Here is a 27,518-nt window from a genome sequence, read left to right as displayed (position 1 = left end):
TATATGGGTGCATATGCATCTATTTGTATGTAAACTGCATCAGTGGATTACAGCACTGATCAAATACAACAGTGCCATACTCAAGGATTCAGAATGCCCAGAAATACATAATACACAGTTCAAATATGATTTAATGCATTGATCTGGCTTCAGATATGGGCCCTTCATATATCTGCCTGTCTGCATGCATGGCGACCCTCTTTGATGGTGATCTAGAAGGGGCATCCCCAAAGGGAAATGCTCTGCTCCTGGGAACCCACTAGGCGGTCCTGGCCTGCCCGTCTGCACAAGGGCACAGCTCTGGAGCCTCCTCCAGCTCTGTGCCTTGGTGCTCAGACTCTGTTCTCAGCAGCCTGGTTCTTGTTCAGCTGGCAGGTGGAAAGGGACGGGGTCAAGGGTACAGGTAACTAAATGAAGGAGGGCGAGAGAAGGACAGGAAGAAACGAGACGTGAAGAGTCACTGCTCTGTCGAGATTAAAGACAAAAGAAGATGGGGGAGCTCCATGAATTCCCAGTGACTGTGACATAGGTGATTACGTCGGAGGGAAGATCATTTGCTAAGCGGGAGCCTGGGGCCTGCATAAGGCTGGAAAAGCTTGGGAACGGAAGCTAGACAGGATGCTTTAGGATATGTGAGAATCCTAGATCCTGCTCCAGAGATTCCTATTTAGCACTGCAGGTCTGGGGTGAGGAGGGGAATCTGTATGTTTAACAGATCTCCTGGGTAATTCCAATGTGGAAGTCAGTGGCCTCTTTCGGAGAGGCTGTGCTGCTTTGGGGAGTTACTAACAGGTGAAAGGAAGCATCAGGGATCTGAAAGGAGGCACAGTGGTGGAGAACTACTGCTCTCCTACAAGGGCGCCTCAGCACCTCCATCTGCACTGACTCAACTCATGCCCCTTTTATCTATGTCAGGGGCCAATCCCGCCAAAAGATGACCTCTCCTGTTAGCCAAGTCAAATTCCAAGTGGTGGTGGTGTTTTTTGTTCTTTTTTTTTTCTCCAGGAAATCACTAGCCATTCTAGCCCACCACAAGCTATCCAACCCATGAATTTCAACCTCAACTTCACACATTGATCTTATCTATTAAACTCATTGACAAGTTCAACAAGGTTGCTGGATACAAGACCAATATATGAAAACCAACTCTTATTTCTGTATACTACAATTAATGATCCAGAAAGGAAATTCTGAAAATAATTCCACTTATAAGAGTATCAGAAAGAATAAACCAAACCAAAGAAGTGTGAGACATGTACACTGAAAACTGTAAAACACTGTTCAAAGAAATGAAAGAAGACCTACGTAAATGGAAAAACATCCTGCATTTATGGACCAGAAGATTTAGTACTACTAAGATCCACACATTCAGTGTACTTTTATCAAAAACCCAGGTGGCTTTTTTGGACAGAAATTGACAAGTTTCACCTAAAAGTCATATGAAAATGCAAAGGATCCAAGAGACAACATGTCTTTAAAAGGAAGAATGAAGTTAGAGGACTTGCACTGCTCAACTTGGAAACTTACTATACAGCTACAGCAATCAGGACCATGTGATACTGGCACAATGGCAGACATAGATCAATAGACTGGAATTGAGAATCCAAAAATAAACTCTTCAATCTGTGGTCAATTGATTTTCAACAAGGGTACCAAGATCATTCAACATTCTTTTCAACAAACTGGATATCCATATTTAAAAGAATGAATTTGGACCCTTATGTCATACCATACACAAAAAATTAACCCAAAATTGATCATGGCTCTAAAAAGGTAAGAGCTAAAACAATAAAAAATCAAAAGACAACACAGGAGTAAGTCTTCATGATCTTGGATCAGGGAATGGTTTCTTATGTATGGTACTGAAAGCATAAGTAACAAAAGACAAAAAAAAAAAAAAAAAAGGCAAATTGGACTTCATCAAAGCCTAAAACTGTGTGTTTCACAGAACAGCATCAAAAAAGTAAAAGGACAACCCACAGGATTGGAAAAAAAACATCTGAAATTACATATCAGAGATAAGGGACATGTAGATAAAGGATTTATATCTGACAAGGGACTTGTATACAGAATACTAAAAAAACTTGAGAATAAAATAACTCCACAATAAAAAGACAAATAATTTTAAAACGAGCAAAGGATCTGAATAGACATTTCTCCAAAAGAGATACACAGTGGCCAATAAGCAGGTGAAAAGATGCTCTACGAGTCCCTAGGGAAGGAAGAATCAAAACCACAACAAGACACCACTTCACACCCATGAAGACAGCTTTAACCGAAATGACGGGCAATGGCAAGCACTGAAGAAGACCTGGAGAGCATGGAACCCTCGTGCCCTGCTGGTGTGAAGGCAAAATGGGGCTGTCACTCTGGAAAACGGTTTAGCAGTTTCTCAGGTACCACATGACCCAGCAATTTGACTCTTAGATACCCAATGCAACTGAAAACATACGAACACACAGAAATCTGTACATAAGATGTTCACAGCAGCTTTATTCATAACAGCCCAAAAGCAGAAACAGCCTAATGTCCATCACTTGATGAATGAATATGATGTATCTATTTATGGACATTCCAATAATGGAATATTCTTTGGCAACAAAAAGGTATGAAGTAATAACAATACATGCTACAGCGACAGATGAGCCTTGAACACGTTACCCTAAATGAAAGAAGGCAGTTCAAAAAAAACTTCACATATTTACAGCTCCATTTATGTTTAACGTCTGTAATAGGCAAATCCTTAGAGACAGAAAGCAGATCGATTAGTCCTCCTCCAGGGGCTGGGAGGAAGGAATTGTAGTGACTGCTAACGGGTACTGGGTTTTATTTGGGGCTGAAGAAAATGTTCTGAAATTAGACAGTGGTGATAGCAAGTCTGTAAATACACCAAGAACCACTTTAAAATTCTGTGAAAGGGTGAATTTTGTGCTATGTGAATTACACATCAATAGAACTGTTGTTAAAAATAATAACCCTAAAGCCCCTCTCATACTACTCCATAAATTATTGCTGACAGTGAAAATTGCCACCCTAAGAAAGTTAACCTACTCACATGGAAGGGACCCCTCAAAGTGCTAATAACACATGTGAAAAAGTCCTAAGACAAACACAGACAATGATAAAATATAAGTACATATATAATTTAGAATTAGACAACCTGGTTTCTTTTCTTGGCTCTGCTGCTAACAGGCTGCATGTTTGTGGGCAAGTCACTTAACCTCTCTGGGTTCCCTTTCAATGAGAAAACTTTCTGGTTCTGTCTCTATTTTTTTTTTTGGCCATGCCACGCAGCATGTAAGATCTTAGTTCCCCGACCAGAGATTGAACCCGCATACCCTGCCCTGGAAGCATGGAGTCTTAATGGCTGGACTGACAGGGAAGTCCCCATAACCATATGATTTTAAATGCTCAGGTTCACATTCCACAAAGCTGCCAACCTGATGACTATGTATTACTTCTTTACCATGTGCCAGGAGTTGTGTTAGGCTCTGGAAGAAAGTTGAGTAAAATGGGGCAGTCCCTGCTGTAACAGTGTTCTGATGGGGAAGGCAGACACCAAACAACTCTCCAGTTCTGTGGTTGCTCTCTCGTGATCCCCCAGACTTGGGCAATCAGGCAAGGGCAACAATAAGGATGACAGATGGGGTCTAACAGCCTTCCCGGGACTCTCTGAGCAAGGATGCTCTTATCTGTCCCATCCCTGTGCCTCTTACCTTGACCACCTCATGAGACATCTCCCACATTTTCTGTCTCGGAGCTCTCTCTCATTGCCTACCCTCCCAACATCCCTGTAATAATTAAACAGCTAGCAGGTTCTCAGCATTTCCTTTGGTCCTGGTACTGCTGAGTGCTTGAGAAGTATAATCTTATAGCAAACTGTAAGGTAGATGTTATTGGCATATTTATTTTACAGGGAAGGAATATTAGAGCAATTAAATGACATGCCCAGGGTTACACACAGCCAGGAAGCAGAGGAGCCCAGGTCTGCCCTCAAAATTCAACTTCCAGGCCTAATCAAAGTTCCTGTTGCTAAGGGACCCTGTTTTCAACCATGTGGTTTCTTTTTTACCCCAATCATAGCTCATGAGTCCAAAAGATGGGCTCCTGATCCAAGGGTAGCCAGTCTGAAACCAAGAGAAAAGAGGAATGAGGGCAAATTTCCCTCTAGGCCATTCCAACTAAAACACAGAGGGAAGACACCAGGAAGGTACCTGGAGAGTCAGGGTGGCAGAGGTTGTTGTGAGCAGAGAGGCCGGCTGAGAACAGAACAGAGTGGAGGGCGAGGGAAGTGGGGGTACAGGGGACTAACTGGTGCTCGCTGTGCCTGGTTTTACCACGACTCAGAATCACCCTACAGTTCCAGCTCCAAGGAACTGGCTGTGCTGCACGCTGTTCATGTGCTCAGACTGCAGTGAGACTCGGAAACTTCAAGTAAATCAAAATCAACATGATAGCACTACTACCAATTAATCCCACAAAACTCCACGATATTGATACTACTGTGATTCCCACTTTACACATGAGGAAACAGAGGCTTGGTGAAGGTAAATAACTTGCCCAAAGTCAAATGGCTAATGAAGTGGCAGCGCCAGCATTTGAATGCACATAGCCTGGCTCCAGAGTCTCTGCTACAACTTCTTGTATCCAGCCTCACTTGAGAGGTTCCTTGTAACTAAACAAGCCGGACCATAACCTCATTATTTAACTTTTCGCACGATTATGTCTCATCTCCTGAAGTAGAAGAGTTGTTCTTTCAGGGCAGGAACCACACTCAGGTGGTACCCGGTTGCCACCTGGTATGAGAGCTTTACAGACTTGCACAGATATGGGCGCCCAAATGTTTTATTATGGGCAGCTCTCTGTGTCATACGCAAAATCACTTTTGTTGAATCGTGAGCATGTGGAGTAAGTCTGTGGCTACTTTCACTCACAAGGGTTTATGTTACCAAGCACTTCCTGTAAGTGAAAGTGCAAGTCAGTTTCTCAGTTGTGTCCACCTCTGAGACCCCGTGGACTGTAGCCCGCCAGATTCCTCTATCCATGGAATTCTCCAAACAAGTACACTGGAGGGGGTTGCCATTCCCTTCTCCAGGGGATCTTCCTGATCCAGGGACTGAACCTGGGTCTCCTGCATTGTAGGCAGGTTCTTTACCGTCTGAGCCACCAGGTCTTCAGTTGGTGGAGAGGTTGTGGAAGGCAGCAAAGTGTTCGGATCAGTTACTGAAGAGTGGGGCTGTGAGACACCTGACAGACCCCCTCATCCAGGTCAAAAACTGCCAGGGAGACATCACATGGCACTGGACTTCACGCCGCATGATGTCGTCTGTGATTTGTAACTGTACGTGTCCGGGTATGAAGAGACAGCAGTGATGCTATCTGCAGTAACTCTGCAGGGAGATGTGCCTCCAGGTGCAATTCAAGGGATGGCGTCCACAAGCCACCTTTCATCCCGACCCACACGTGCACTCACGTAGTGACATACCGCTCACGCAGGACACTGCCCTCGAACGATTCGGGCATCAGCTGGCGCCGATTCCTGTTTTTCTCACAGCACCAGGTATGTTTCTAAGCATCCGCGAGGTGCTCAGATGCTTGCTGATTTAACCTTTAAATGCCAGCAGAGCAAGGAGGAGGTGGGTTTGGTCAAGGAGAGCTTTCTGGAAGAAGTGGAAGATAAGAGCTGGAGGGCCTGGGGGGAGGGAAGAGGCACCAAGCTGGATGGATAGACAGGAGACCCCTGGGGTAGGCAGGGGGGCAGCAGGAGTTGGGCCATCCCTTCAGACTCCTGTCCTCAGTTCCCCTCTCATGATTTCCCGTGTGTCAGTCTGCCCAGCTGTAGCCCAAGACTTCCTGAAGGCCCTGCCTTGTGCTTCAGAATCTCCCCGGCATTTGGCACCGGCTGTGTGCTCGATAAAAGTTAGCTAAATAGGACTGGGCACAGGGCCCTGATCCTTCCCAAGGTGCCTACCTGTACCTTCACTGGGGGCTCTGCTCACTGCTGGGACTGGTCAGGAGAGCACTGGGCACAAACTGTCTTGGGGGCTTTCTCCCTTGCTCTGCTAATCCTCAAGGGGCTCCCTGGACTGACCTTGCCCCCGCCCCCAGCTCACATCTGGAGAAAGGATAAGGGGAAGATGGTGACAGAGCTCTCACAAATAGCAAGGCAGTTACTCTGAGGCCTGGGGACCAGTACTGACTGGCATTCTCCTCTTCCTTCTCTGAAAACCAAGGAATAGTTTGGTGAAAAATGAAGGCAGTGACTATTTCCCAAGAGAAAATGCAGAAGAGCTTATGCATCCATGTTTGAGGCCTGGCTGGGATGCGGTGGCAGGCAGCAAGAACTGAAGTTCAAGGATGAAGGAGCCGTGAGGCTCGGCTGCAAGACACAGGAGGAGAGAAGGAGAGCCCCAACTGCTCCCTCACAGTTGGCGTGCAGGTGCCCAGAAATCCACAGGAGAGGTCGGGAGTCACAGGGGAATCCAGGATGAAGGGCAGGTGACAGAAAGGTAAAAGCAGGCCAGCCCCTCAGGTTTGGGGTCAACATTTCCTGAAGTGGCCCAGAGCTGGCAGGTCGAACCCTGGCCTCGGTGCTGCTCTGACCACGTGCCTCCCTGTGCTGTTGCTTCAAGATCATCCACCTCCAAGCGGGGAGTCATGTGTGTGGTGTCTGCTCTGCATGGAGATGAAATCCCCCAAGGGGGACAGGGGTTTCCGAAGTACTTTAGTAAATGCAAACTGTTAGTGTCAATATTTGCAGCATCTTTTTAAATTGCCTGCCAAAGAGTGCCTTCTTAAACCTTGGCTCTACCTTTGAGGAGCTTATAAATCAAGACGCCAGAATGGAGAATTAACATGCTGAGAAGAGTTACATACACTGAAGCCTCAGAGATAATGCTGCTTGTGAGGCAGCTGCCGGAGAAGCAGGTAGGAGTGGCAAATCTGACCCCCACTTTTTTGCTGACCTACGAATCGGACAGAATTTTCAGAGCTGGAAGGGTCTGTCCCTTCCAGGAGATTCTAGGAGGCTGCTGGAATGGTAGAAAGAACCAGAACTCTGAAGTTTGGGGAGGGCTGAGAATCCTTGGGGAAGACACCAGGGAAGGTCCGGTCTCTCCTGCACTTCAGGCCCCGCTGTGATTATTTACTGGGATATGCCCTGGCAGGTCCTCCTGCTGCAATTGGTGTGGCTCCCTAACCTAGGCAAGGTGCCATCCCACCCACCCCTCCACGGGGGAGCAGTGCCAGGAGGTGGGGTTGCCCCCGGGCTGGGGGACAGGAGGACAAGTGCGGGCCTCAGCCCCACCTCCCCTGTCGCCAAGCACACCAGGACTCCACAGAGGACCAAAGGCTCAGAGAACCTGTGACGTCGATAGAGGATAGGGAAAAGAACTGCAGGGCCACTCAGCAAAGAGAATGGGAACTTGCGGTCCACAGAGGGGACCGACAAGAGCTGGCGTGATGGAGGCTGCGGCCAAACCACCCTCTTGCCTGGAAGAGCAGGGCTGCCAGGGCCTGTGGAGTCTCTGTTTATCTGGTGCTGAGACTAGACTGGGCTGGGAGGGCCTCCCACCCTCCCTCCCTGAAGAAAACAATAGGCCTGTTTTCCTGAGCTCTTCCTGTGACCCAGCAGGCCCTCAGGAAAAGGAAGAGGGGGGCACAGGCAGGGCTGGCACCAAGGCACAGCCTGGAGGAGGGGGCCTTCAGTCTCCTAGCAGCTCACCAAGGCCTTGAAGCCACCCCTACATGCCAACCATCCAAGTGCTAAACCACTGACTGCCGTGCAAATGCAGCTTCAAACCCTGTCCCTCGTACCACGACCAACCAGATCACTAACCCTAAGCCCCTGCTATCGGAGCCCCCACCGGGAAGGGGCCAGGCGGCGGGGTGGGGGTCAGACAGGTTTCCCGGCAGTTTGAGCCCCACAGGGATGCAGGCAGTCAGTGCCCGCAGGGGCTTGGGCAGGGGGCACTGTCCTGGTGGAGAGATGTCCTTCAGTTAGCTGTAAGCAACTAAAGGACATATGTGCATGTTCGCCTATGAGAAGAGATACAGGAGGGTGTGTGTTTGGGGAAAGGATGGGTGTAAGAGGAGGCGAATGGGAGTGGATGTGTGGGCTGCGGTGGGGGTGGGGGAGTGGCAGGAGGTTTCCTCAGGTTCCCTCTTCCTTCGTCCCCAAGCACAGAAAGCAGACACAGCCCCAAGGACCCAGCAGGTCCAGACGCCTGCCTGTGTCAACAGGAGGAGGCCCTCCGAGGCCTGAGTCAGTCTCATCCCGCCCCCCACCCGCCAATGACCCAGGGAGTGTGTTGTGTTACCCCCATTCCTACACCAAGGGCTCAGTGTGGAAAGTGGGCCCAAGGCCAAAGCATGAGACAGACAGACACTCCCGTGGGAGAAAGGAAGTCGGCCGGAGTCGGCGGGGGGTTGGGTGGGGGGGAGGAACCGTCAAGGCACCTCCTCACAGAGCCAACAAACAGGAGAGAAGAGAGCTCGAAAGGAAGGTTAAAACCCTCCACAACTCCCCGTCATCCACAACGTCCAGTAATGAACCAGACAGCCTTCAGAAGACTCCCTTCCTAGTCTTCATTCCTCTCTGAAGCTGACGCTCCTCTCTGCCATGGATAAGCCTACCCCACACTGCAGAACTGAAGTGCATCCTTTTATTCTGGTTCCACACCGTGAAGTACTCGCCCTCTGCTTGTCGGCGGCTTTGAAGCATTTTTTTGGAAAAGGAGTACAGGAGGAGGAGGAACGGAGTGTGCCCTGGAGCGGAGGGGCAGGAGAGAAACCAGGAAGGATGCTTATGTGCTGGCAGAGAGTAGTTTTTTAAGTCACTCTTTCTGGGTCCCTACGCCAGAAGGACACACGCGATCATGAACACACACACACAGATACACAAAGAGGCAGAAGCAAGTCCAGACCTGACACACACACATGAACACAAATACCATTCGGATCAGAAACCAGTCAGAGCGGACAGGGGCCCAGCCTGCGCCAGGCTGGGAGCCGTGCCCTCCATGCCTCAGCGCCCAGGTTCCCCACAGACCTGGCTGCCCGGACGCCCTCGGCTGGGGGCTTTATCCAGACCAGAGGGTTTTCCTGGATGGAAAGCCCCACAGGAGGCGGGCAGCTGACCCGTGCAGGGAGCCAAAGGAGAGACACGCGGTGCGGGAGGGAGGGGAGGAGGAAAGGGGACCAGAATTTGAGCAGCAGCCTGGTGCTGGTTCTAAAATGGCCGCAGGCGAGGCCGGGGACAGATGGTCTCTTTCTGATGCTAAGCTGGAGAAGTGGGGAAAGGGAAAAGGAAAAAATAAATACCATCACAGTCAGAAATTTAAAAATAAACCAAAAAACCTACAAGATAAACAGCTTGCTTCTGAGGTTCCGCCTGGCTCCAGCAGCTAAAGGAAAACAGAGAACTACAGGCCTGGGGTGACAACTCCCAGCCTCAGAAGGGAGGTCATTCTAGCCATCCCCCTGCTCAGAGCTGGAAGGTCTTGCAGTCTTCCAGGCAGCTGAGGGTGGTGTCTTCCCTTTACTTCTCTAATACTCACTTCCCAAGTCTCAAGTTTTTAAAGCCTTTGTGAATAAAACGCTACAAGCTGTCAGAGTTTGATCTTGTCTCTGCCATAATGAACACAGAGACTGTCTGTGGCCAAGAGCATCAACTTCATCACTTCCCAGCTGCTGCCTCTGCTGCCATCATCCAACCACCCAGCTCTTCACAATTTACAAGGTGTTTCCACAGTCGTTATCTCATTTGTGCCTCTGACCTGGAGGGAAGCCAGGCAGGAATTATTACTCCACTTCACAGATAAGGAAACCAAGGCTCCAAGACGTTGTGTTTTCAAAGTGGAGCCTGGTTCGTCTTCTGATGGCAAATCCAAGGAGGCCTCCCATGGCACACGTGCCCCAGAGCTCTGTCCACTGGATTCCATTGGCCTTCTGTGGGCCAGAGAGGCTCTTCCTTAGGCTCAGATCTAACTGCCTTACAGCTAATGATCCAAAGAATGGTTTACCTGGAGCCCCACCCATTCCCGTCCTGTGGCAGGGGGGTGGGGGGGGGTGGGGGTGGGGGGATGGGGGTGGGGGTGGGGGGGTGGCGGGGTAGGGGGAGAAGGGCAAGGCAAGGAGTTCTTGGTTCTTTTAATACGCCACGCCCCTTTTCACCTCTGGGCACATGCTGTCCACTCTTCCAACTCCATCTCTCCCCTCCCTTTGACCTGGATGCCCTGAGCACATCCTTCCAGACTTCAACACAGACCCCATCTCCTCCAGGAAGTTTCCCTGACTGTGGTCCTGCTCCCACGGCACTCTGCACGGCCCCTTTCGTGGCCCCAACTTCATTTTTGTGACTGATTCTTTAATTGTTTGTCCTCTGCAAGACAAAGTCTTAAGAAGTCAAAGTGTCAGTCACCCAGTTGTGTCTGACTCTTTGCGACCCCATGGTCGCCATGCTCCTCTGTCCATGGGATTTTTCAGGCAGGAATACTGCTGTGGGTTGCCATTTCCTTCTTGAGGGGTCAAACCCAGGTATCCTGCATTGCAAAAGATTCTTTACTGACTGAACCACCAGAGAAGCCCAAGGCTACGTTCAATACCCTTCTGTTGAATGGATATAAAAACAGAAGAAAGTAGGTGCTATTTAGATAAAACATCCCCTTTCCCTAGTGCTATGGTTTCTAACACTAGCTGTGGGTTTAATCTCCATTTTTTTTCCAAAATAATCCACAAACAGTCACTTAAAAGCAATGAACAAGGGCAGCTACTGAAAGTGAATCCTCTTTTGTTATGTGAATCAGTGCCCCATAATTTATATGTTGGGTAAACATATATTACTAGAAAGCGGACTTTCTTATAGCAGGAACTCCTTTATCACTGGCTAAAATCAAAGGGAAACATTAACAAGGACCCAAAGGCTGTAAGAAGCAACAGGGAAAGAATAGAGAACGGGGAAGGTTCCTGAGGGAGAAGAGAGCCAAGCTTTCTGGAAAGGAGAAAGAAGGGGGCAGAGGCTGGGTTAGGTGAAGGGCAGAGGAAGGTCGCATCTTAGACAACTTAAAGGAAGGTTCCAAAGTAGGAGCGGATGACTCGGAGACATGTTTCCTTAGCTGAAGTAGCAAGGCAACCAGGAGGCTAGTAAGACGGAATGACAGGGAATGGTTTAGACTTCACTGAGAATCAGAAGGCCTGGGCACTGGCTCTGATTCTTTCATATCATGAAGGCAAATCAGCAAATCACTTAAGCTTGCAGAGCCTCTTTTCCTTACCAACCCAACCCCAGCTCACAAGGGTTCATGGATGTACAAACATTTTGATACCCACGAAAGTGCTATAAATTTGCAGAGTCATTATGAAGAGACTTGCCTCCCATAGAGCCAAGGAAAAACTCTGTCAGAAGGTGATTTTCCTGGGATTTAGAGTGAAGAGTGGCAGCTTGGGAGAAAATAGACAAGACAAAAAAGTAGAACTGTGAGGAGGGCAGGCGAGAGAGAAGGGAGGGAAAAAAGGACTACGGCCTTGGAGGCAGGGCTGAAAGGCACAGGGGGCGGTGCGGGGGGGGGGGGGTCCCTGGCAAGCAGACAACAGGAGAGAAAGGGCAGAGCTTGGAAGCAAGGAGGCAGGAGGGGGGCAGACATCAAGGCCATTCAGGCAGGCAGACACCAAGCTCATGCAGGATGACAACAATGAGGGGCTGGATAATAATAAGGCTTCTCGCTGCTGGTTTTCCATTCTAGCACAAACAAACCATTAGACTTCATTGCCAACCGCCTCCTGTGGGAATCAGGTGTCCACAAACACCAGGCAAGAGGCTGGGGAGGGTTCATGACCAAGAAAGCCTAGGTCTTGTCTGACTCCTATGTGGCTTCTACTTCCAGATGGGGAAAACCTGGCCAGATGCCATCAGAGAGGACACAGGGAGGAAGGCTATGACAGACAGGGGACTATGAGAAGACACTCTGGAAGGAAGGGTAGAGGGCGCCAAGCTGAGTCAGTTGAGAGAAGAGCAGGTGGAGGGTGGGGCCCACAGGGAGGGGAAGGTAGGACTGTCTGAATCAGACTTAGAAAGGGTTACTCTCTGAAGGGTGGAGACCAGAAATTCTCTGGCCCCACCAAGGACCAACTCAGAATAAATTACAGCCCAAGGGGTACATAGGTGAGACAGAGGGAGGAATTTCCTGACCAGCAAGATGGAGCAAACATGCTCATCCAACTATTCACCAGGCCCACCTCTCCTCTTTTATCCTGAGAAAGCTTCCCTGGCTACATTCCTGCCAATTTTAGGGCCCTGTGACCAGGTCGTGCAGTCATTCAACAAACGTCGAGTGCCTGGCAGAGAACAGAACGTGGCAGTGAATGAAACAGAAACAGACCCTTCCTTTGTGGAGCTTACAGGAAGCAAACATTAAAGACACAATTACACAACTACACACACTGAACTGCGATAGGCAGTAAGAAAAAGTACACGGCCTCCCTGGTGGTCCAGCAGTTAAGAATCGGCCTTGCAACGCAGGGGACACTGGTTCGTTTCCCGGTAGGGGAAGATCCCACATGCTGTGGAGCAACTAAACCAAGGCACCACAATCACTTACCCTGTGCTCTCAAACCTCAAACCACAACTACCGAAGCCTGTGCGCCCTAGAGCCCGTGCTCCCTAACTAGAGAAGCCGCCACAATGAGAAGCCCGCGCGCCACAGCCAGAGAGCAGTCCCTGCTCACCACACTAGACAAACGCGCATGCGCAGCAACGAAGACCCAGCGCAGTTAGAAATAATATCAATTAATAAACGCATAAAATTTTAAAAAGTACACAGAATACTTTTTGAAAGATTAAAGGGAGGTTATGATAGGGGTTGGGGCAGTAAAGGGCTGATGGGGAAGTGATATTTAGTCTGAGACCAAAAAGACAAGTCAGAGTTAACTCAGCGAAGGTCAGAGGTGGGGAAGGCCCTAGGTCCTGACGGAGAAAGAGCCTTAAGTCTCCAGGCAAGGCCATCGAGGATCCAAGTAGCCTTTCCATAAAGCACTTTACACATTTCGGTGTAAAGTCCTGTCTCTCACATCTGAACCAAGCGGTTTATCCCCATCAGAATGTCCCGAGGGTGAGGTGCAGATCTACCCCCACCCCCAGCTGAGCCCGCAGCATCTACACTCAAGGGCATGTGGGGCTGGAATTCCTGACTCAGGGGGCAGGACAAACAGGAGTTTCAAGTTGAGACATTAGATTTTGAAGTTGCTCTTTTTTCCACTGGAAGAGGGTAGAACGCTCTACGGTAGAGAAGGGAAAGCCAGACCCACACCTAGGGGCTGAGTGACTCACTCACGGACAGCCATTAAGATTGAACTCAAGACACTGGGTGGTTTTCTCTTTCCCCAAACAAAATGTGAAGAAGAGGAATGTTAACAGAACCCCAGGAGACATCCTTTCTGGGGGCTTTCATAGGAGAAATCATGCAGCTACCACCTATCTAACGAGCAGTTACCAGGCCAAGTACTTATACACTTCTGTTTAACCCTCGAAACAGCCCTGTTAGGTGGGTCTTTGACAAATGGCAAAAATGAGGCATGGGGGTAATTATGACCTTGCCAGAGGTCACACAGTAAGTGACAGAACTGGAGTTTGGATTCAAATCCCTCTCCAACACCTGTGAGGATGGGAAAGGCCCCGATATCCAGGTCCCTCCCTATCTTCAAAGGGCAAGTAAAGATGTCCTGTCTTCCCAGGTCAGTCCTCACCGGGTCTGCCTCCTCTTCCCTCAGCTCTAACAGACTCAGGGGAGCCTAAGAAGGAGAAGGGAACAACAGAGGACGGGATGGTTGGATGGCATCACCGACTCAACGGACACAAGTTTGAGGAAACTCTGGAAGATGGACAAGGACAGGGAAGCATGGTATGTTGCAGTCCATGGGGCTGCCAAGAGTTGGACGCTACTGAGCAACTGAACAACAAGGAGCGCACCCATACTGATGTTCTTACTTCAAATGGTCCTTCAGATCTTTCTGAACCTTCCCTTTCTTTGGTATCCTTCCTGGATGCCCTGCCCCACGTCCCAACTTGGTGCTCAAAGATTTTTAGCAATGAAGAGAGGAAAGAAGGGAGGAGAGGCCTCTTGGGTCTGGGGGCGGGGGGGAGCTTAAGGATTATCTGGTCCAGTGGTTCTCAAAGGGAATCTGCTCACCTGGGAAAACACACATACCAAGGCCCTGCCCTGGGAAGACTGAATCACCTGGCGAGGAGGGGCAGGGTCTGGGTAAAACGTGGGTTAAAGAAGCTACCCAGGTGACTCTGAGCATGCCTCTGATTAAGAGCCTCTATTCTTATCCCTTTGTTTTCCTAAGTGAGGAAACCCAAGTCCCAGAGAGATGACGCTCATCCTGTAAGCCAGAGGAACTGAAACAGGAGCCAGGTCTCCAGGCTCCTGATTCCATGCCGGCTCCATATATCACATTGCCTCAACTCTGACAGCCCTGTGTCAGCAGGCCTCCACCGGGGAGCTCTCTGCAGACGTCACTCCTGCCCCACCTGGGCAGGTTTCAAGGATGGGGCGCGGGATGCGGGCAGCAGTGGGTACATTAATCACTGACTTGCGACACACACCTCATCTGCACAGAATGCACCTTGAACTCCAGACTGACCAAACACACGGGAGCCCTCTGTTTCTGCTGGGGCCTGGGCACTGCAGCAGAGCAGCAGGAGCCTCTGAGTTCAGGTCTAACCAGCTCTGGGACCCTGGCCCGCGGCTGGCACCTTTAAAAATGTCACATGGTCCATGGAGGCTCTGCTTTAAACATGGACACTTAAGCCACTCCGTGCTTTTATCGGTGGTGGTGATAACAACCATATCCAGGCAGGCACAATGCCAGACGGCAGGATAATACCTAGGGAAGGCTGTGTTCCCATGAGTGAGGAGTGCAGTGCTCCTCCATTCGCACCATGAGCACCAGGGGTGAGTGAACCAGGCTCAGTCCAAGAAAAACCATCAATCCATTTATAGTTGACTCAGTCTAAGAAAGAAACAGGCTTTAGATTGGAGTGAGAGGGGCTGTGGTGAGGAGGGCCATGGGGCAGACCCTGGAAGGTGATGGTGAACACGTGGAGCCTCCTGTAAGGTTGTGTGTAGGAAACCGAAAAGACCGAGTCCTCAGGCCCTGGGACCTGACACCAGGGTGGGTGATCCAGGGAAACAGCCCCGAACAGGGGATCCTAAGCTGCTCCCCGAACCTTCGACTAGAGGCCCTGTGGCCTAGATCTTGACCTGTAAGACAGGCCTCTCCACCACACAGGGCTCCCCTGCCCTCCTCTCTTCCTGGGTGACTTAATTGCCAAGCCTGCCTCTCCTTCCTTTATACTTCCTTCCCCACGAAGGTCAATGAAAAAACTGTAAGTGGTGTGAACAAAGGGAGGAGGCTAGGCAGGCCATGGAATTGGTCACCTGTATTCTAAGAAATCCAATTCAATTCTAGGTCATGCTTTGGGTCTGTCCAGGGGTGTGGACACCACAGAGGAATACAGCCTGACCAGGCTCCAAACTCTGCAGGCCTGGAGACCCAGGAAGGTGACATCAAAGGAGCCTCAAAGGCTGCCCTCGATTTCCCCATGACAGCTTTCACAGCTGACCACTCCTTCCTCCCCGTGAGAATCTAAGCCTTTGCTGTGGCCTGTCATCCCACAGGAAAGAAGCTCCTGAGCTCAGACTGCCTGATTTTAAACAACTACCTCCTTCTACTTGATGTCACCTTTCTGCTCCTCATGATACATGAATACATGTCTGTCAAATAAGCTGCCAGCCAGAGTTACACCACTGGCCACCCCTTGGGAAAGGGGAAACACAGAAAAGACAGAGACCCTCCTCTGGGTACAATGTACTCATCTAAGGATGGTTTTCTTCTACTTCCAGGGAGAAGCCCTCTCTGTTAACACAGGAACCCCTCACACACAGAGATATGCTGTTTCATTTGATTAGCTTTGTCCCCTGCATGGTCTCCTTCCCACCTTCCTCTGTAGCTACCCACCACACCCCCAGGATGAGAAGTAAGGGCTAAGAGTAAACAAGATGACGCATATAAGTACAACAGAACCAGAAAGCAAAGCCCAGCTGGGAGATGGCAAAAGGAGCTGAATACGGAAAAGAAACCCTCAACTTCTCTTTCCGTTCCTGAATCTTTTGTGATTCCATGTGGCCATTTCACTGAAAACCCCCCTCGGAGGCCTAATGCCTTGCGCTGGAGCCAGGAGGATGGGGAGTGGCCCGGGTTGGCTGATGACACACGGACTTCTGAAACAGGTCACCTCACCTGACTCGACAAATAGTAAGTATCTGCCATGTCAGCCCTCTGCTTAGCTCTGCACACACACAAAGGGAGGAGACACAGATGGGTGGTTGCCAGAGGCTGGGGGTGGGGAGTTGGGTGTTTCATGGGGACAGGGTTTCAGCTGGGGAAGATGAAAACGTTCTGGAGGGGACAGCAGTGACGGTTGCACAACAAGAATGTACTTGATGTCACCAAATTGTGCACTTAAAAACAGCTAAGATGGTCAATTTTATGTTGTGTATATTTATTAATAACTACAGTTTTTTTTTTTTTTTAATTTTAAGGTGGGATGGATGAGCCAGTCTTTTTCTCCTCCCTCTGAAGAACAGGGCTTCTTCTGAATCATTAATGCTCTTTCCTCCAGAATAAATCTGAATTCTTGCACACCCTTTTCGCTCCCATCATCAGAGAATGCCGCCTGGCAGCCTGACATCCAGAAATCTCCACCAGTTCTGGGCACAGGCCCCTGGATCTTTGTATTCTCAGCATGTGCCCATCAACACCAACCCACCAGCAGTTCCAATGGCTCAGGCTAAGGTCACTTACTATGTTTTTACTTCCCTGATGGTCCAGTCGTTACCCATCTGCCTGCGAATGCAGGGCACACGTTCGATGCCTGGTCGAGGAACTAAGACCCCATATATGCGGAGCAACTAAGTCCCTGTGCCACAACTACAGTCCACGTAAGCAACGCAAGATCCCACACGACGCAACAGAGATCCTGACGCCACAACTCAGGCCCGCTGCAGCCAGACAATTAAATATTAAAAAATTTTTAAGTCATTTACTAAATAAATAAGTAGAGTCATCCTCTCTTCTCAAAAAATGCTCCCATGTGATTAAAACCTGTCCACTGCCAAGACAGATATAAACGGTGACCTCTTAGAGGCCGTGACCACTGCTCTTACAGGCTGCCTCCAAACCATGAAATAGGCCATGTTTCAAAGTTTCCTAATACAATTCTTCACCACAGACGTTTTATGGACAGTGTTATATTGTCCCGAGTGAGCCCACAAAGCCTGTTTCCCACAGGCCACATGTCCATGATTAAAGCAAGTGCAAGACAACACTGCTTGAGGCACACAGTCCAGAATGTCAGCGGCAGGCGCCCTCCCCTCAACACGCCCCAGAGACACCTGCCGCCTGGGCGCAGGCCTCCAGCAGTGCAGGGGCGCACGGGCTCAGGTTCTGGGTTGAGTCAGACCTGAGCCTGACTCTGCGACCTGCTGCTTAGTGGCTGTCCTCAGGCACGTTATTTAATTTCCAAGTTCTGTAAGCCTTGGTCTCTTCATCTTGAAACATGAGGAAAATATCCCACTTCAAAGGGTTACTGTGAGGAATAATGAGATTATACAAGGAGGGAATGCTCTGCATAGCAAGTATTCATTATTTTCCCTATTCCACTCCAGAACCCCTTTTGAAATGAATCCACATTAAAATATAAATGACTTGTATCAGAGCAATTTTTGTTCCAAACTGAAAAAGAGAGAAAAAGAGGGCTTCCTAGAGGTCTGAAGGGATACAGGGACTGGCCAACTTCTGAACCACATGTTGTCTGTCCTCCCCAACCCTGCTCTCTGGGATTGAAGGTAGTTTCCATGGTGAAGGACACTGTGAAAGTGAGAAGGACTTTCCCCAACTTCTCCAAACCTTAGCTAGACTAGACCAAGAGCCCATCAGTCTTGCCCCCTCGAGTCGGATACGGATAGCAAGAAGTGATGGTGGCCCTGCGACATTCACGCATCCCCACCAGCCACTCTGCTCCCAGCCACTCACTCACCCCCAGAGCTCTGTCCTTCTCCAAAGGGGACACTAGCCAAGTGGTCTTCCCTCTAGTCACTCCCCTGCAGACTGAGCAACGATACTCCCTCAGCACGCCTCTGGCTTCATGGGGCCAACCTCAGGATGCAAAGACTGGAGAGAAAAGACCACTGCACCAGCCTCTGCTCTCACACTGGGACCTCACACCTACCTCCTCCTCTCGCCTCCCTGCTGCTCAGATTTTAGGGCACCCCATGTCCAACTGTTCTGTTTCAATAGAAGTAGAGCCGAGTTACAAAACTGTGTCAATTTCTGGCTTACAGCAGCAGAGTGATTTAATTATATATATATATATATATTTTTTTTTAAGATTATTTTCCATTACAGGTTATTACAAGACAAAGTCTGTCTGAATCTTTTCTTGAAGACTCTTTCCTAAGCTGCTCAGAACTGAAGACCAAGTATGACATGCTTTTCAGCCACTCTCTTACAAATGTGCCTTGAAAGAGAGAGTGGGTAGGCGGTGAAGAAAGAACATGAAAATCATCTTCCTTGCAGTCTGGCTCTGGAGCTGGCCCATTTTACCTCCAGAGGTGTGCTGGCAGACAGATCCGAGCTGCGAGAAGAGCTTCGTGCCATGCGCACGAGTAGTTTACAGCCTATATTCCTCTCTCCGCCCGGAAAGAAGGAAAGGAGGGAGCTTAGGATCGACTTCTGACTTCACGGGAGAAACTTGTCCAGTCCTTCCCCTGACCTTTTCCACATCCATAACAGGTTCACAAGAGGCCCTATCGGCAAGGTGGGTGGGAAAATAATTCTTCAGTGTGCTCTCCGGTCATCACCGGGTGCTTCACAGCCCTGATCCCCACATATTAATATTTAAAGTTGTTAGTGCTTCTGAGACAAATTGGCAATGAAACCTCCCTCCCCAACATTTTCAAACACCCCCAGGAGGGCAGTGTCCCCCTGGGTTGGGAAGCACTTAGTCAGGAACGATGCTATTTTGTGTCACATGGTGCCCAGCACATACGAGGCACTCCGGTGGGAAAGTGACAAGAATGTTTGTCCCCTGATCGCTTATCAAGGGAATAAGTACTGAACCCTGCTGTGTAGTCTGTATGCACTGTGAGGCTCAACACGAAGTGTGGATTATGGTTCCTATAGTTAAGGAAGTGAAAGGGAAAACAAGATGATGAAATATGATTTTAGTAGAGGTGAAACATATTCAAATGCTAAATTACAAGGTCCGTGAAAAGGTGACCAGTGAGGGCTGGCACAGTCAGGGGAGGTTTTGTGGAGAAAGTGGACACTGAGATGACTGGAAGGAGGTGGCAACTTCCTCACTCGGCCCTACTGATCCTCAGTGTGTCCCTGCAGAGACCACTGCTGAAAGAAAATTCCTCCAAGCCTGTGGTCTAGGAGCCAACTTGGCAAGTCCGGCCCTTCAGATCCTATCCTGGATGGTTTTGGTGGAAGAGGGTGGGATAAGATTCCCCTTTTCCCTCAGAAGACCCGCTGCCATGGGCCTGCTTTCAAGAGGCCCTTCTCCTCCAAAAGGCAGAGCAGATTCACCACCACAGGCACAGACGTAGTCACAGGCTCTGAGAGGGGCAGTTCCTGGCTGTGACTACAGAAGCTTCACCTGTCACCCTTGGCTGCAAAGACTCTCCCACTGTGAGGACACACACTTCCCTCCTCGGTCCAAGGTCTTCTCGGCTGCTCCCTTACCAACCTGCAGCATTCCCCTTGCTGCAGGCAGAGTCTCCATGACCTCCACCCATCCCTCTCTCCACACCACAGGCTGGGCCACCACACACTTCTGGCAGCCCGCCCCACCCTCCTGACATTTCAGCCGCTTCTGGAGTCTGGCTCCTCCAAGAAACCCAAGACTGTGGTTCTCTGTGCAAAATTGTTAACACTTCCCGACACACCCCACTCATCCTTGACTTGTACAGTGTAAACTGAGAGAGACCTGTTTATACATACAGTATCCACCTAGCCTTAGACAGAATCCAACTGACCATGGAAGCTAACTCCAAGGCTGGGCCTGCTCATGCTTATTCCTGTGAGATTTACCTACCTTCCAACCCTACGCACTACTCGGGGCCAAAGACATCAAGTCACACACACATACACACACACACACAGGTGTAAGGAGATGAAAATGTTAATTAGCTTGACTGCAGTTATCATTTCACTATGCCTATGTCTATCAAAACATGTTGTGTACCTTACATACATAAATATGATACAAAACAGCAGTCCCCAACCTTTCTGGAACGAGGGACCGGTTTTGTGGCAGACAACTTTCCCAAGGACTGGTAAGTGGGGGTGGTTTCAGGATGATTCAAGTGCATTACATTTATTGTGCACTTTATTTCTACTATTATTACATCAGGTCCATATTAGATCATGAGGCAGGAGATCCCGGAGGTTGGGCACCCCGATATAAAACATCTAGTGGTACACCCGCTCCCTCATACACCCACTTAAGACAACAAGCACACGCAGTCACCCTCTGCAGAGCGACGTGTGAACTCGCACACACCCAGTACTGAGACCTTCCCCCCACTAAATAAAAATAAGAGTCACATGCTCTTTCCACATACATACCCTTACCCTTTGAAAGAGACAAACTTTTTTTCTTCTCTCATAGGAAGATTCAGAAGAAATCCTTTTGGAAATGAAGCCTGGACTTTTCCCCCCATCCTCAAGCCCCTATCCCTTGGTTAACTGTTGACCTAAAGCCCCACCCTAAGAACGGCCCCATTCCAGGGTCTCCGAGTTCGGGTTCCACATTCTACCCACTGGCTCACCTCTAGCTCCACTTTCTGTGGCATTGTCAGCTTGATTTTCTGACAGGCGATTTCTCTCTTAACCAACCAAACAAATATTTCTGTCTTGTAAAAAGTAAAAACAATTCTTGTTATGTGCTCTCACGGCTTGCTAAAGTTTTCTGCTACAGTCCTTATCATGGCTTGCAATTTTCTGCATATGTGATTATACATAGAGAGATATACATATGATTGTTTTATGAATGTCTCTCCCTACTACTAGAACATAGGAAAACCGTGTCTATCTTGTGTGTCATTGTATCTTCTGTGCCTAGTTCTAGTTCTTTTCTCAAGGAGAACAGGAAATCCTACCTTTAGCAAGTACATCCTTGGCTGTCTGGTCACTGGGCAAAATCTCCAGGGGCTTCCTGGTCACCATAATTCCATCCCTTTATTTTCTCCTCCCTCTACCATCTCCTCCCCATATTAAGAACAAAAAACCTCAAGCATCTTTTCAATTACCCTCTTGCGGAGTGTTCCATAGATGGAAGAATCCCAGACTGAAGTCAAGGACTGGCTGGTTAGGAGGAAAAGGCCAGGGAGAACAAGAGAGAGAAAAGAATGAACGTGGGCTTCTCCCAAGTCATATTTTTGTATCTTCCTATATTCTCTGGGCATTTGAGAAATGCTTTGAGACTTGACTTATTAACTTGATCACTTTCTGTTCTATTTCTTCAGCCCTACTAAAGAAAAAACTGAGGGAGTTGTGGGTGTAAAGTGAGTGCTGGAGGAGGGGGAAAGACTGGATATCAGATTTCAAGAAGACTGACCACTACAGACAGAAAATGAGTATGAGTCACAGCAATCAGAGTTAACAAAAACTTTCTGACCCTGAGGGTTCTAAGATAGAGGAAGACAGAAAGTTTAAAAATTGCGGGGGGTAGGGGATATGTGTGAGGGGGTTGGGGACAGCCTCAGCCTGCAAAGGCATTGCTTAGGTGGAAGCTCCCAGAGCTCTGATTAAATGGCTTAGAATGGTATCATCACATTATTACATCCTTCCTGTAGTATCTAGAACCTGATTCTCAGTATAGTAGACCAACAATGCTTGCTGACTGATGCAGAAAAGGATGTTACAGGTAACTCTCTGGTACAACTTCAGAGACAGAAAGATCAGTCGGGCAGACTCTCAAACGGCTTCTGGAGATGCTCTGCAGTCCCAGAACTGTTTTATGTTCCTGGGTTGAGAGGTCACCACATTCCTTATTTATTAACCAAGGCCAAAGTACAAGCTCATAAAGGGCAGCTGTACACTTCCTGCTATCTTGTCCCCAGATGACGGGCAAGGACACTCAACCTACCCAAGCTGTTGTCCCGTTTTAGGCACACAGTTCAGAGTGGAAAGGAATGGAGGCCAGATCTGAAATTAGATTATTGTTAACTGAACTCCTGGGAGAAGCTGGTGGTGGTAGGCAGGCCAGCTCTCTTGCTGACCCTCTTACTGTTCTCTTAACTGTGAAAACCTCACTTCTCCAAAGACCCTCCCCTCTGTGGATCACAAAGGGCAAGGGCTCTGTCCTACCCAGGGCACAAAAGGTGGCGATGTCTCCTTCCTAGCTTGGAAGATGGGTGAACATCTCCTTCTAGCAAAGTTCTCTGCTACCTTTTCACTTTTCACAAAGCAGCTTTTCACTTCACTCCAAGTGCCACTAGTTCCCCCAAGAGCCCCACCCTCACCTGCAGTTCTCTAGGGAAAAAGTCCCCACTCAAAGCCCCTGCTTCTGCTGCAGATCAGCCTGTCCAGCCCTGGCCTGAGGCATCTATCATCAACATTTGGACAGCCAGCACATCAGAGTGCAGTGGTTGCTCATCGGCCTAGAAACACACGCCCAGAACTGCCAGCCCTCCAAGTGGTGCTAGTTCCACAGCCTCGCATAGAGAAAAGGAAAGGGAAGAGGCTCCTCCAGAGAAGAGACACAACACCACAAGACTGTTAGAGCAAGAACGTCTCCGTCAGCACGACTGCCCGGCAACGAGTCCCTCCTGCCTGTGCGCCGTGGTGTTATTTCCATACACACTGAGCGCAGCACCCCCCCCCCCCCCCCCCCGGTTCCAAGGACACTGCAGTCTAAAACTTCCAGCTGGCTGGACAGTAGAGAGAAGCTGCTGGGTCTGTGAAGCGGGTCAACCACGAGGAGCAACACAAAAGGAAAGAGGTCAGCCCAGGGCCTGCTCCCTCCTTGTCCCATCCACTTCCACTGATATTTCTGCTCTGTGAGAAGCCAGGAGTTACCAGTCAGAAGATTCTTCTGGAATATAACCAAACTTGGACACAGAAAGGGTCTGAAATAAGAGGCCCATTTTCTTTCTCTTGGAAGATCCTAACTTTACTTCAAGTCTCAGATGGAGGCTTCCAGAGCTCTGTTTACCACCAGACGAGGTCTCATTCCAAAAAACTCAGAAAAGATATATTCTTAATTGTGTGTATACAAAAGGCAAGAAAAGCCTAACCAGCATGATGTTTATTGAATGCTTTCTTTAAGCAGAGCTTAGAGCTAAGAGTTTTCACTTGTTAGGACACGCATTTATTCAACAGTTGAGACCCCCCCACGTGCAAAACACGGTTATAGGCCCTGGGGATGCAAAACTGAACAGAAGAGTCAAAATCCTAGCTTTCACTGAACTTATATTTTAGTCAGGGTTGACAAGTACATGTCAGTTAGTGATAAAGACTACAAAATAAAACAAAGCAGACTGAGGGATGCTATATAAAAATTTATACAAAAATGAAGCAGGGGCGGGAGTGCTATTTTAGATACACTTGTGCCAGAAGCCTTCTCTGATTGTCATCTGATAACAATTAACAATAAGGGCAATCATATGGTCATGATGTGCCAGGAACTGGACTAAGTACTTAATATGCAGTATTTCACCCAGTCCTCAGTAACTCTGAGTTCAGTACCATCACCACTATACAGATGAGCAAACGGAGAATGAGAAAGTGAGGCTCTTGGCAGAATCTGCAGCCAACCCGGGAAGAAGGGGGAGAAAGGCCATGGTTACTCATAAGTGAGAAAGCGGGGACCTAAACTTAGGCACACAACCCCACACTACTGGGCCAGAAGACAGGGCCTTAAAGAGGTCAAGCGTGCCTGTGGTCACAAAGTGGCAGGTCTACCCGCCTCCCCACCCATGGCTAAGAGATAGTGCCATTCAATCTTTCCTAATATCAGCCTATGACTCTCATCACCACCTGAAAGCTAAGCCTTATTTTGAAACAAGAGAATAAAAACAACTTGGACTCTGTGAGGCTGGCTAATAAATGCTGAATATGCTCCTCTCCAATCCCCCTCCCCAGTTTAGAGAAACACTTTTCTGCTAATTCTCCAGGTTGCCATTTCTCGACAGACAAGAACAGAATAAGAGATGACTGAGCCCAGCTGTTACACAGGGGCTCTCTGAGGTGGGGCAGAGGGGACAGGTCCTTCCCTGAGAAAAGTCCAACAGGCCTTCTGCAGTCCTATTTCAAAAGAAGTGCTTCCCCCCACCTCAAGCCCTGGAGTACTGGGGTGGTAGTAGGGGAAGAGGGATGCTTTCTTAAAATGCCTGAGGCAGGAAAGACCATAAGCACTGGGAGCAGGTCAAGGGCCTCTCTGGAGGGAAGGAGAGGAGAACAGGGCAGGAGATGATTGAGGAAAGAGGCTAACACTGCTTCAAAAGTAGAGAAGTTAAGAAGGGAAATACCACATCCAAGGTCATAGGGTGTCTGCAGAACTGCTGGAAATCCCAGGCCGAGGATCCAGGCCAAACTAGCAGAAGAGGCTAAAGGAAAAGAGAAGCCCAAGCAGAGCCCCACAAGGTTTAAGCCAAAGATCATGGTTTGGACCCACCTGTTTTTATTATATTTAAGTCACCTCAGCAACAGGAACCTGCAGCGAGTTAATCAACAACCAAGGTGGGAAGGGAAGGTGGGGACTCACGCTATAGATAGTACACTAAGGGGAGCCTGGATTTCCATCTTACACCCCAGCTGGCCTGACTTGAGAATCACAGTTTAAACTGATTAAGACTCTCCTTCCCAAAGCCTTCAGACCCTCTTCCCCTAAACGCACATACACAGAGAGAGAGAAACTCAATGTTCCATCTCCCCCTCCTCAGCAACCATCACCTTATCTGAAGCAAGTCAGGTCTCCTAGCTCAACGTTGTACCAAACAAATTATGACCTGAATGGCAAGAAAAACTGTGTCACCTAGAGAAACCCAATTAACGACATGACTCTGCTCTCTTCAATTCCCCTCTCCCCTCCAGTCATATCCGGGGCACCTGTGTGGCTGACCGCCTTTTCCTGCTACTGGCCACATTCCCTGACCAACTCAAAAGCCAGAAGACATTTCAATAGGGGCCTCCGGAGCACCCGACCCAGAGATGGGAAGCCCTGCTCTCCCCAAACACCCTGGCCTGTTGAGAGAGCCTGAAGGACACAGGACAAAAACACCCCCTGGGGGATAGGCTGGAGTCTTCACCTTGAAATCACTCAGTGGCCCCTTAAGCCAGGGCTCCCTGCTGAAGAAAAACAGGTAAATGCTGCTGAAAGCTCCCAAATGAGGACGTGCAAGGGCCCCAGGAGAGACAAGGAATAGGTATTTCCAAGAAATTCCTGCTGCAGTTGTTCCCCTCTGATCCCTTTTCTAATGAGCCCCTCCCTGGAGAGATCTCCATCGCCTCCCCCGCCTTCCAGCAAAGCCATGAATACCCAAGCTTTTCCAAACCCGAAGGACCACATGCTGCATGTGTTTGTGTGTGTACAGACCTGTAAACATCCTCTTCCCAGCCCAGGCCAGAGTTTCTGAAGACCAGAAACGCGTCCCCTCCTCCCCCGGTGCACTTGACTTTCCTCCCAGCCCCACTGCTCTGCTGCAGAGTTGGTAATGTAATATGCGGGGGACCCTGAGACCGGAAATGCCTGGTGCTGGACTGCTGCACCTGAAACGCGAACGAAGGCACCGGGGCGGGCGGCAGCCGAGCAGCGGGGTGAGGGCGGCGGTAGGAGGTGTGCGGCCCGAGAGGGGAGGCTGAAGTGCCGGCCGGCGAAGAGATGCAATTCAGGGCTGGGCGAGGAGGAGAGAGGGTGATGAGGGGGAGGCTGGCGAGGCAGTGGCAAAGTCAAAATTCGAGGAGCCGGGAAACAGGAGGCGGGGGAAGAAGACAGAGGAGCAACGGGAGGAAAAGAGGCCCCAAAGGGGATCAAGGGCCAGGAAGGGGCACCACGGTAAAGATACTGCAGGTTCAGGGGAACTGGAGGGTGACCCGCAAACACCTGGGAGGAAGGGGTCCGGAAGCTGAGTAAAGGTAGAGGAGGAGAGAGGAATGGGGGCGGGGCACCCCAGGGCGGGGACCGAGCTGGCTCCCAGAATCTGCAGCGCGTGGAGAGGAAGGGGAGCGGAGGGCGGGGGCCAGAGAGAGGGGCGGGGGTCGCCGCGGGGGACCCGGCTCCCGGGAAGCGCGCGAGGCGTGCGGCCACCCGCTCTCCAGCGGCGGGGACGGGAACCGGGCGAGGCTGGGGCGGGGGGGTGGCGCGCTCACCCGCAGGGCGGACAGGTCGATGTCGTCCAGGCTGCGGGCGGGGGCTGGGTCGCCCATGGCCTCCACCGGGAACGGGGCCCCGGGGCCGCTCACGCTCCGGCTCGGTTATTCCGCTGCCGCCGTCGCCGCTTCTCCCCCATCGGGGGATCCTGGGGGCGGGCTCCACCGCGCCTCCCCCGTGGAACGGGGAGGGGGAGGGCCGGCGGGAGGGCCGACCCACCGACTGACAGGAGCTCTCGCCCCAGAGCCTGAAACCCGAGCCTCCCGCCTCTCCTGCGCAGGCGCGGAGTGGCCGCGCACCGGGAGGGTGGAAGAGGGAACGTGACGCGGGCGCGCCGGGTTCCCCCTCCCCCTCGGCGCCGACACCTGCGCGCAGGCGCAGGAGAGAGAGCGAAAGGCGCGCGCGAGGACTGAGGGACCGCGCGAGCCTGGCGTGAAAGAAGTGGGCGGCGGCCGAGGCGACCGCGGAGCGCGCCCACCAGCTGGCGCGCGTGCGCACACGCGTTTCCTTCCCTTCCCCTGTTTTTTGCCCTTTCTCTCCCCCATTTCCTTCTGAGCTCTCCTTTGACGCCTTTCCTTCCTTTTCCCTCCTCTTTCGTGTGCCCAGCTGCCAATCAAACCACCCACCTCTCTATTTGCGGGGGAAGGGGGGTGGGACCCAACCCCCTCTATTACTAGGGGGGTTGTTATGGTAACTCCCCACGCGAGGGCTGGGTGGCCTCTAGATAGGATGGGCTGTCCACCCACCTAATTGCCATAGCAACAGTGGAGCCGCTGAGGGAGGGGCCTCTTCGTGAGAACTTGGCTGGAGAAACCGTCTGGGGGCTGGGGAGTGGAGGAGGGACTGGCTGCCTCGTGACTGCCCCTTACCCCTTCCCCGACTGCAGTGGGAAGTGCTAAGATCTGAGGATAGGAAATCCTACTGCAGGCCTTTGTCTCTGCACCTCTTGTTTGACACAACAGAACTGCTTCCACAATTATTCATTGACTGATCACTGGAGCTGTGCGTGGATGGAGGGGTGGCAGGGAGAGGTGGAGGGGAGCAGTAAGAATCTATGTCGATCCCCTTCAAATCTTGCTTG

The 27,518-nt window shown here is 50.2% G+C and overlaps 1 protein-coding gene and 1 long non-coding RNA gene across 22 annotated transcripts in view; one reads left to right on the top strand and one right to left on the bottom strand.

Annotated features, from left to right (window-relative positions):
- The window catches only part of MINK1 (misshapen like kinase 1), a 47,415-nt gene extending 20,346 nt beyond the window's left edge, over window positions 1-27,069 (bottom strand). For 20 of the 21 annotated variants that reach the window (XR_015148012.1, XR_015148013.1, XR_015148011.1 and 17 more), the window contains exon 1: window positions 26,437-27,069. Coding sequence is in view for 17 of the 21 variants with exons in the window: in XM_086359413.1 (XP_086215539.1) it covers window positions 26,437-26,493 (57 nt within the window). In the remaining 4 variants the exon portion in view is untranslated. Of the gene's footprint in view, window positions 1-5,485; window positions 5,693-26,436 lie in introns of those variants that run through there. The other variant, XM_086359411.1, reaches the window with a different exon arrangement.
- On the top strand, window positions 15,903-17,143 carry LOC147352205 (uncharacterized). The gene is made up of 2 exons (XR_015148014.1): window positions 15,903-16,314; window positions 16,602-17,143. It is a non-coding gene; the product is annotated as an uncharacterized LOC147352205 (long non-coding RNA).
- Window positions 27,070-27,518: the final 449 nt, after the last annotated feature.

Source organism: Bos grunniens, chromosome 19, assembly GCF_055505025.1.
Source record: "Bos grunniens cultivar Pamir isolate PY7600 chromosome 19, Bosgru_T2T1.0, whole genome shotgun sequence".
Taxonomy (NCBI): domain Eukaryota; kingdom Metazoa; phylum Chordata; class Mammalia; order Artiodactyla; family Bovidae; genus Bos; species Bos grunniens.
The sequence above is the reverse complement of the archived record's forward strand: the minus strand, read 5'-3'. Positions and strand labels throughout refer to the sequence as shown.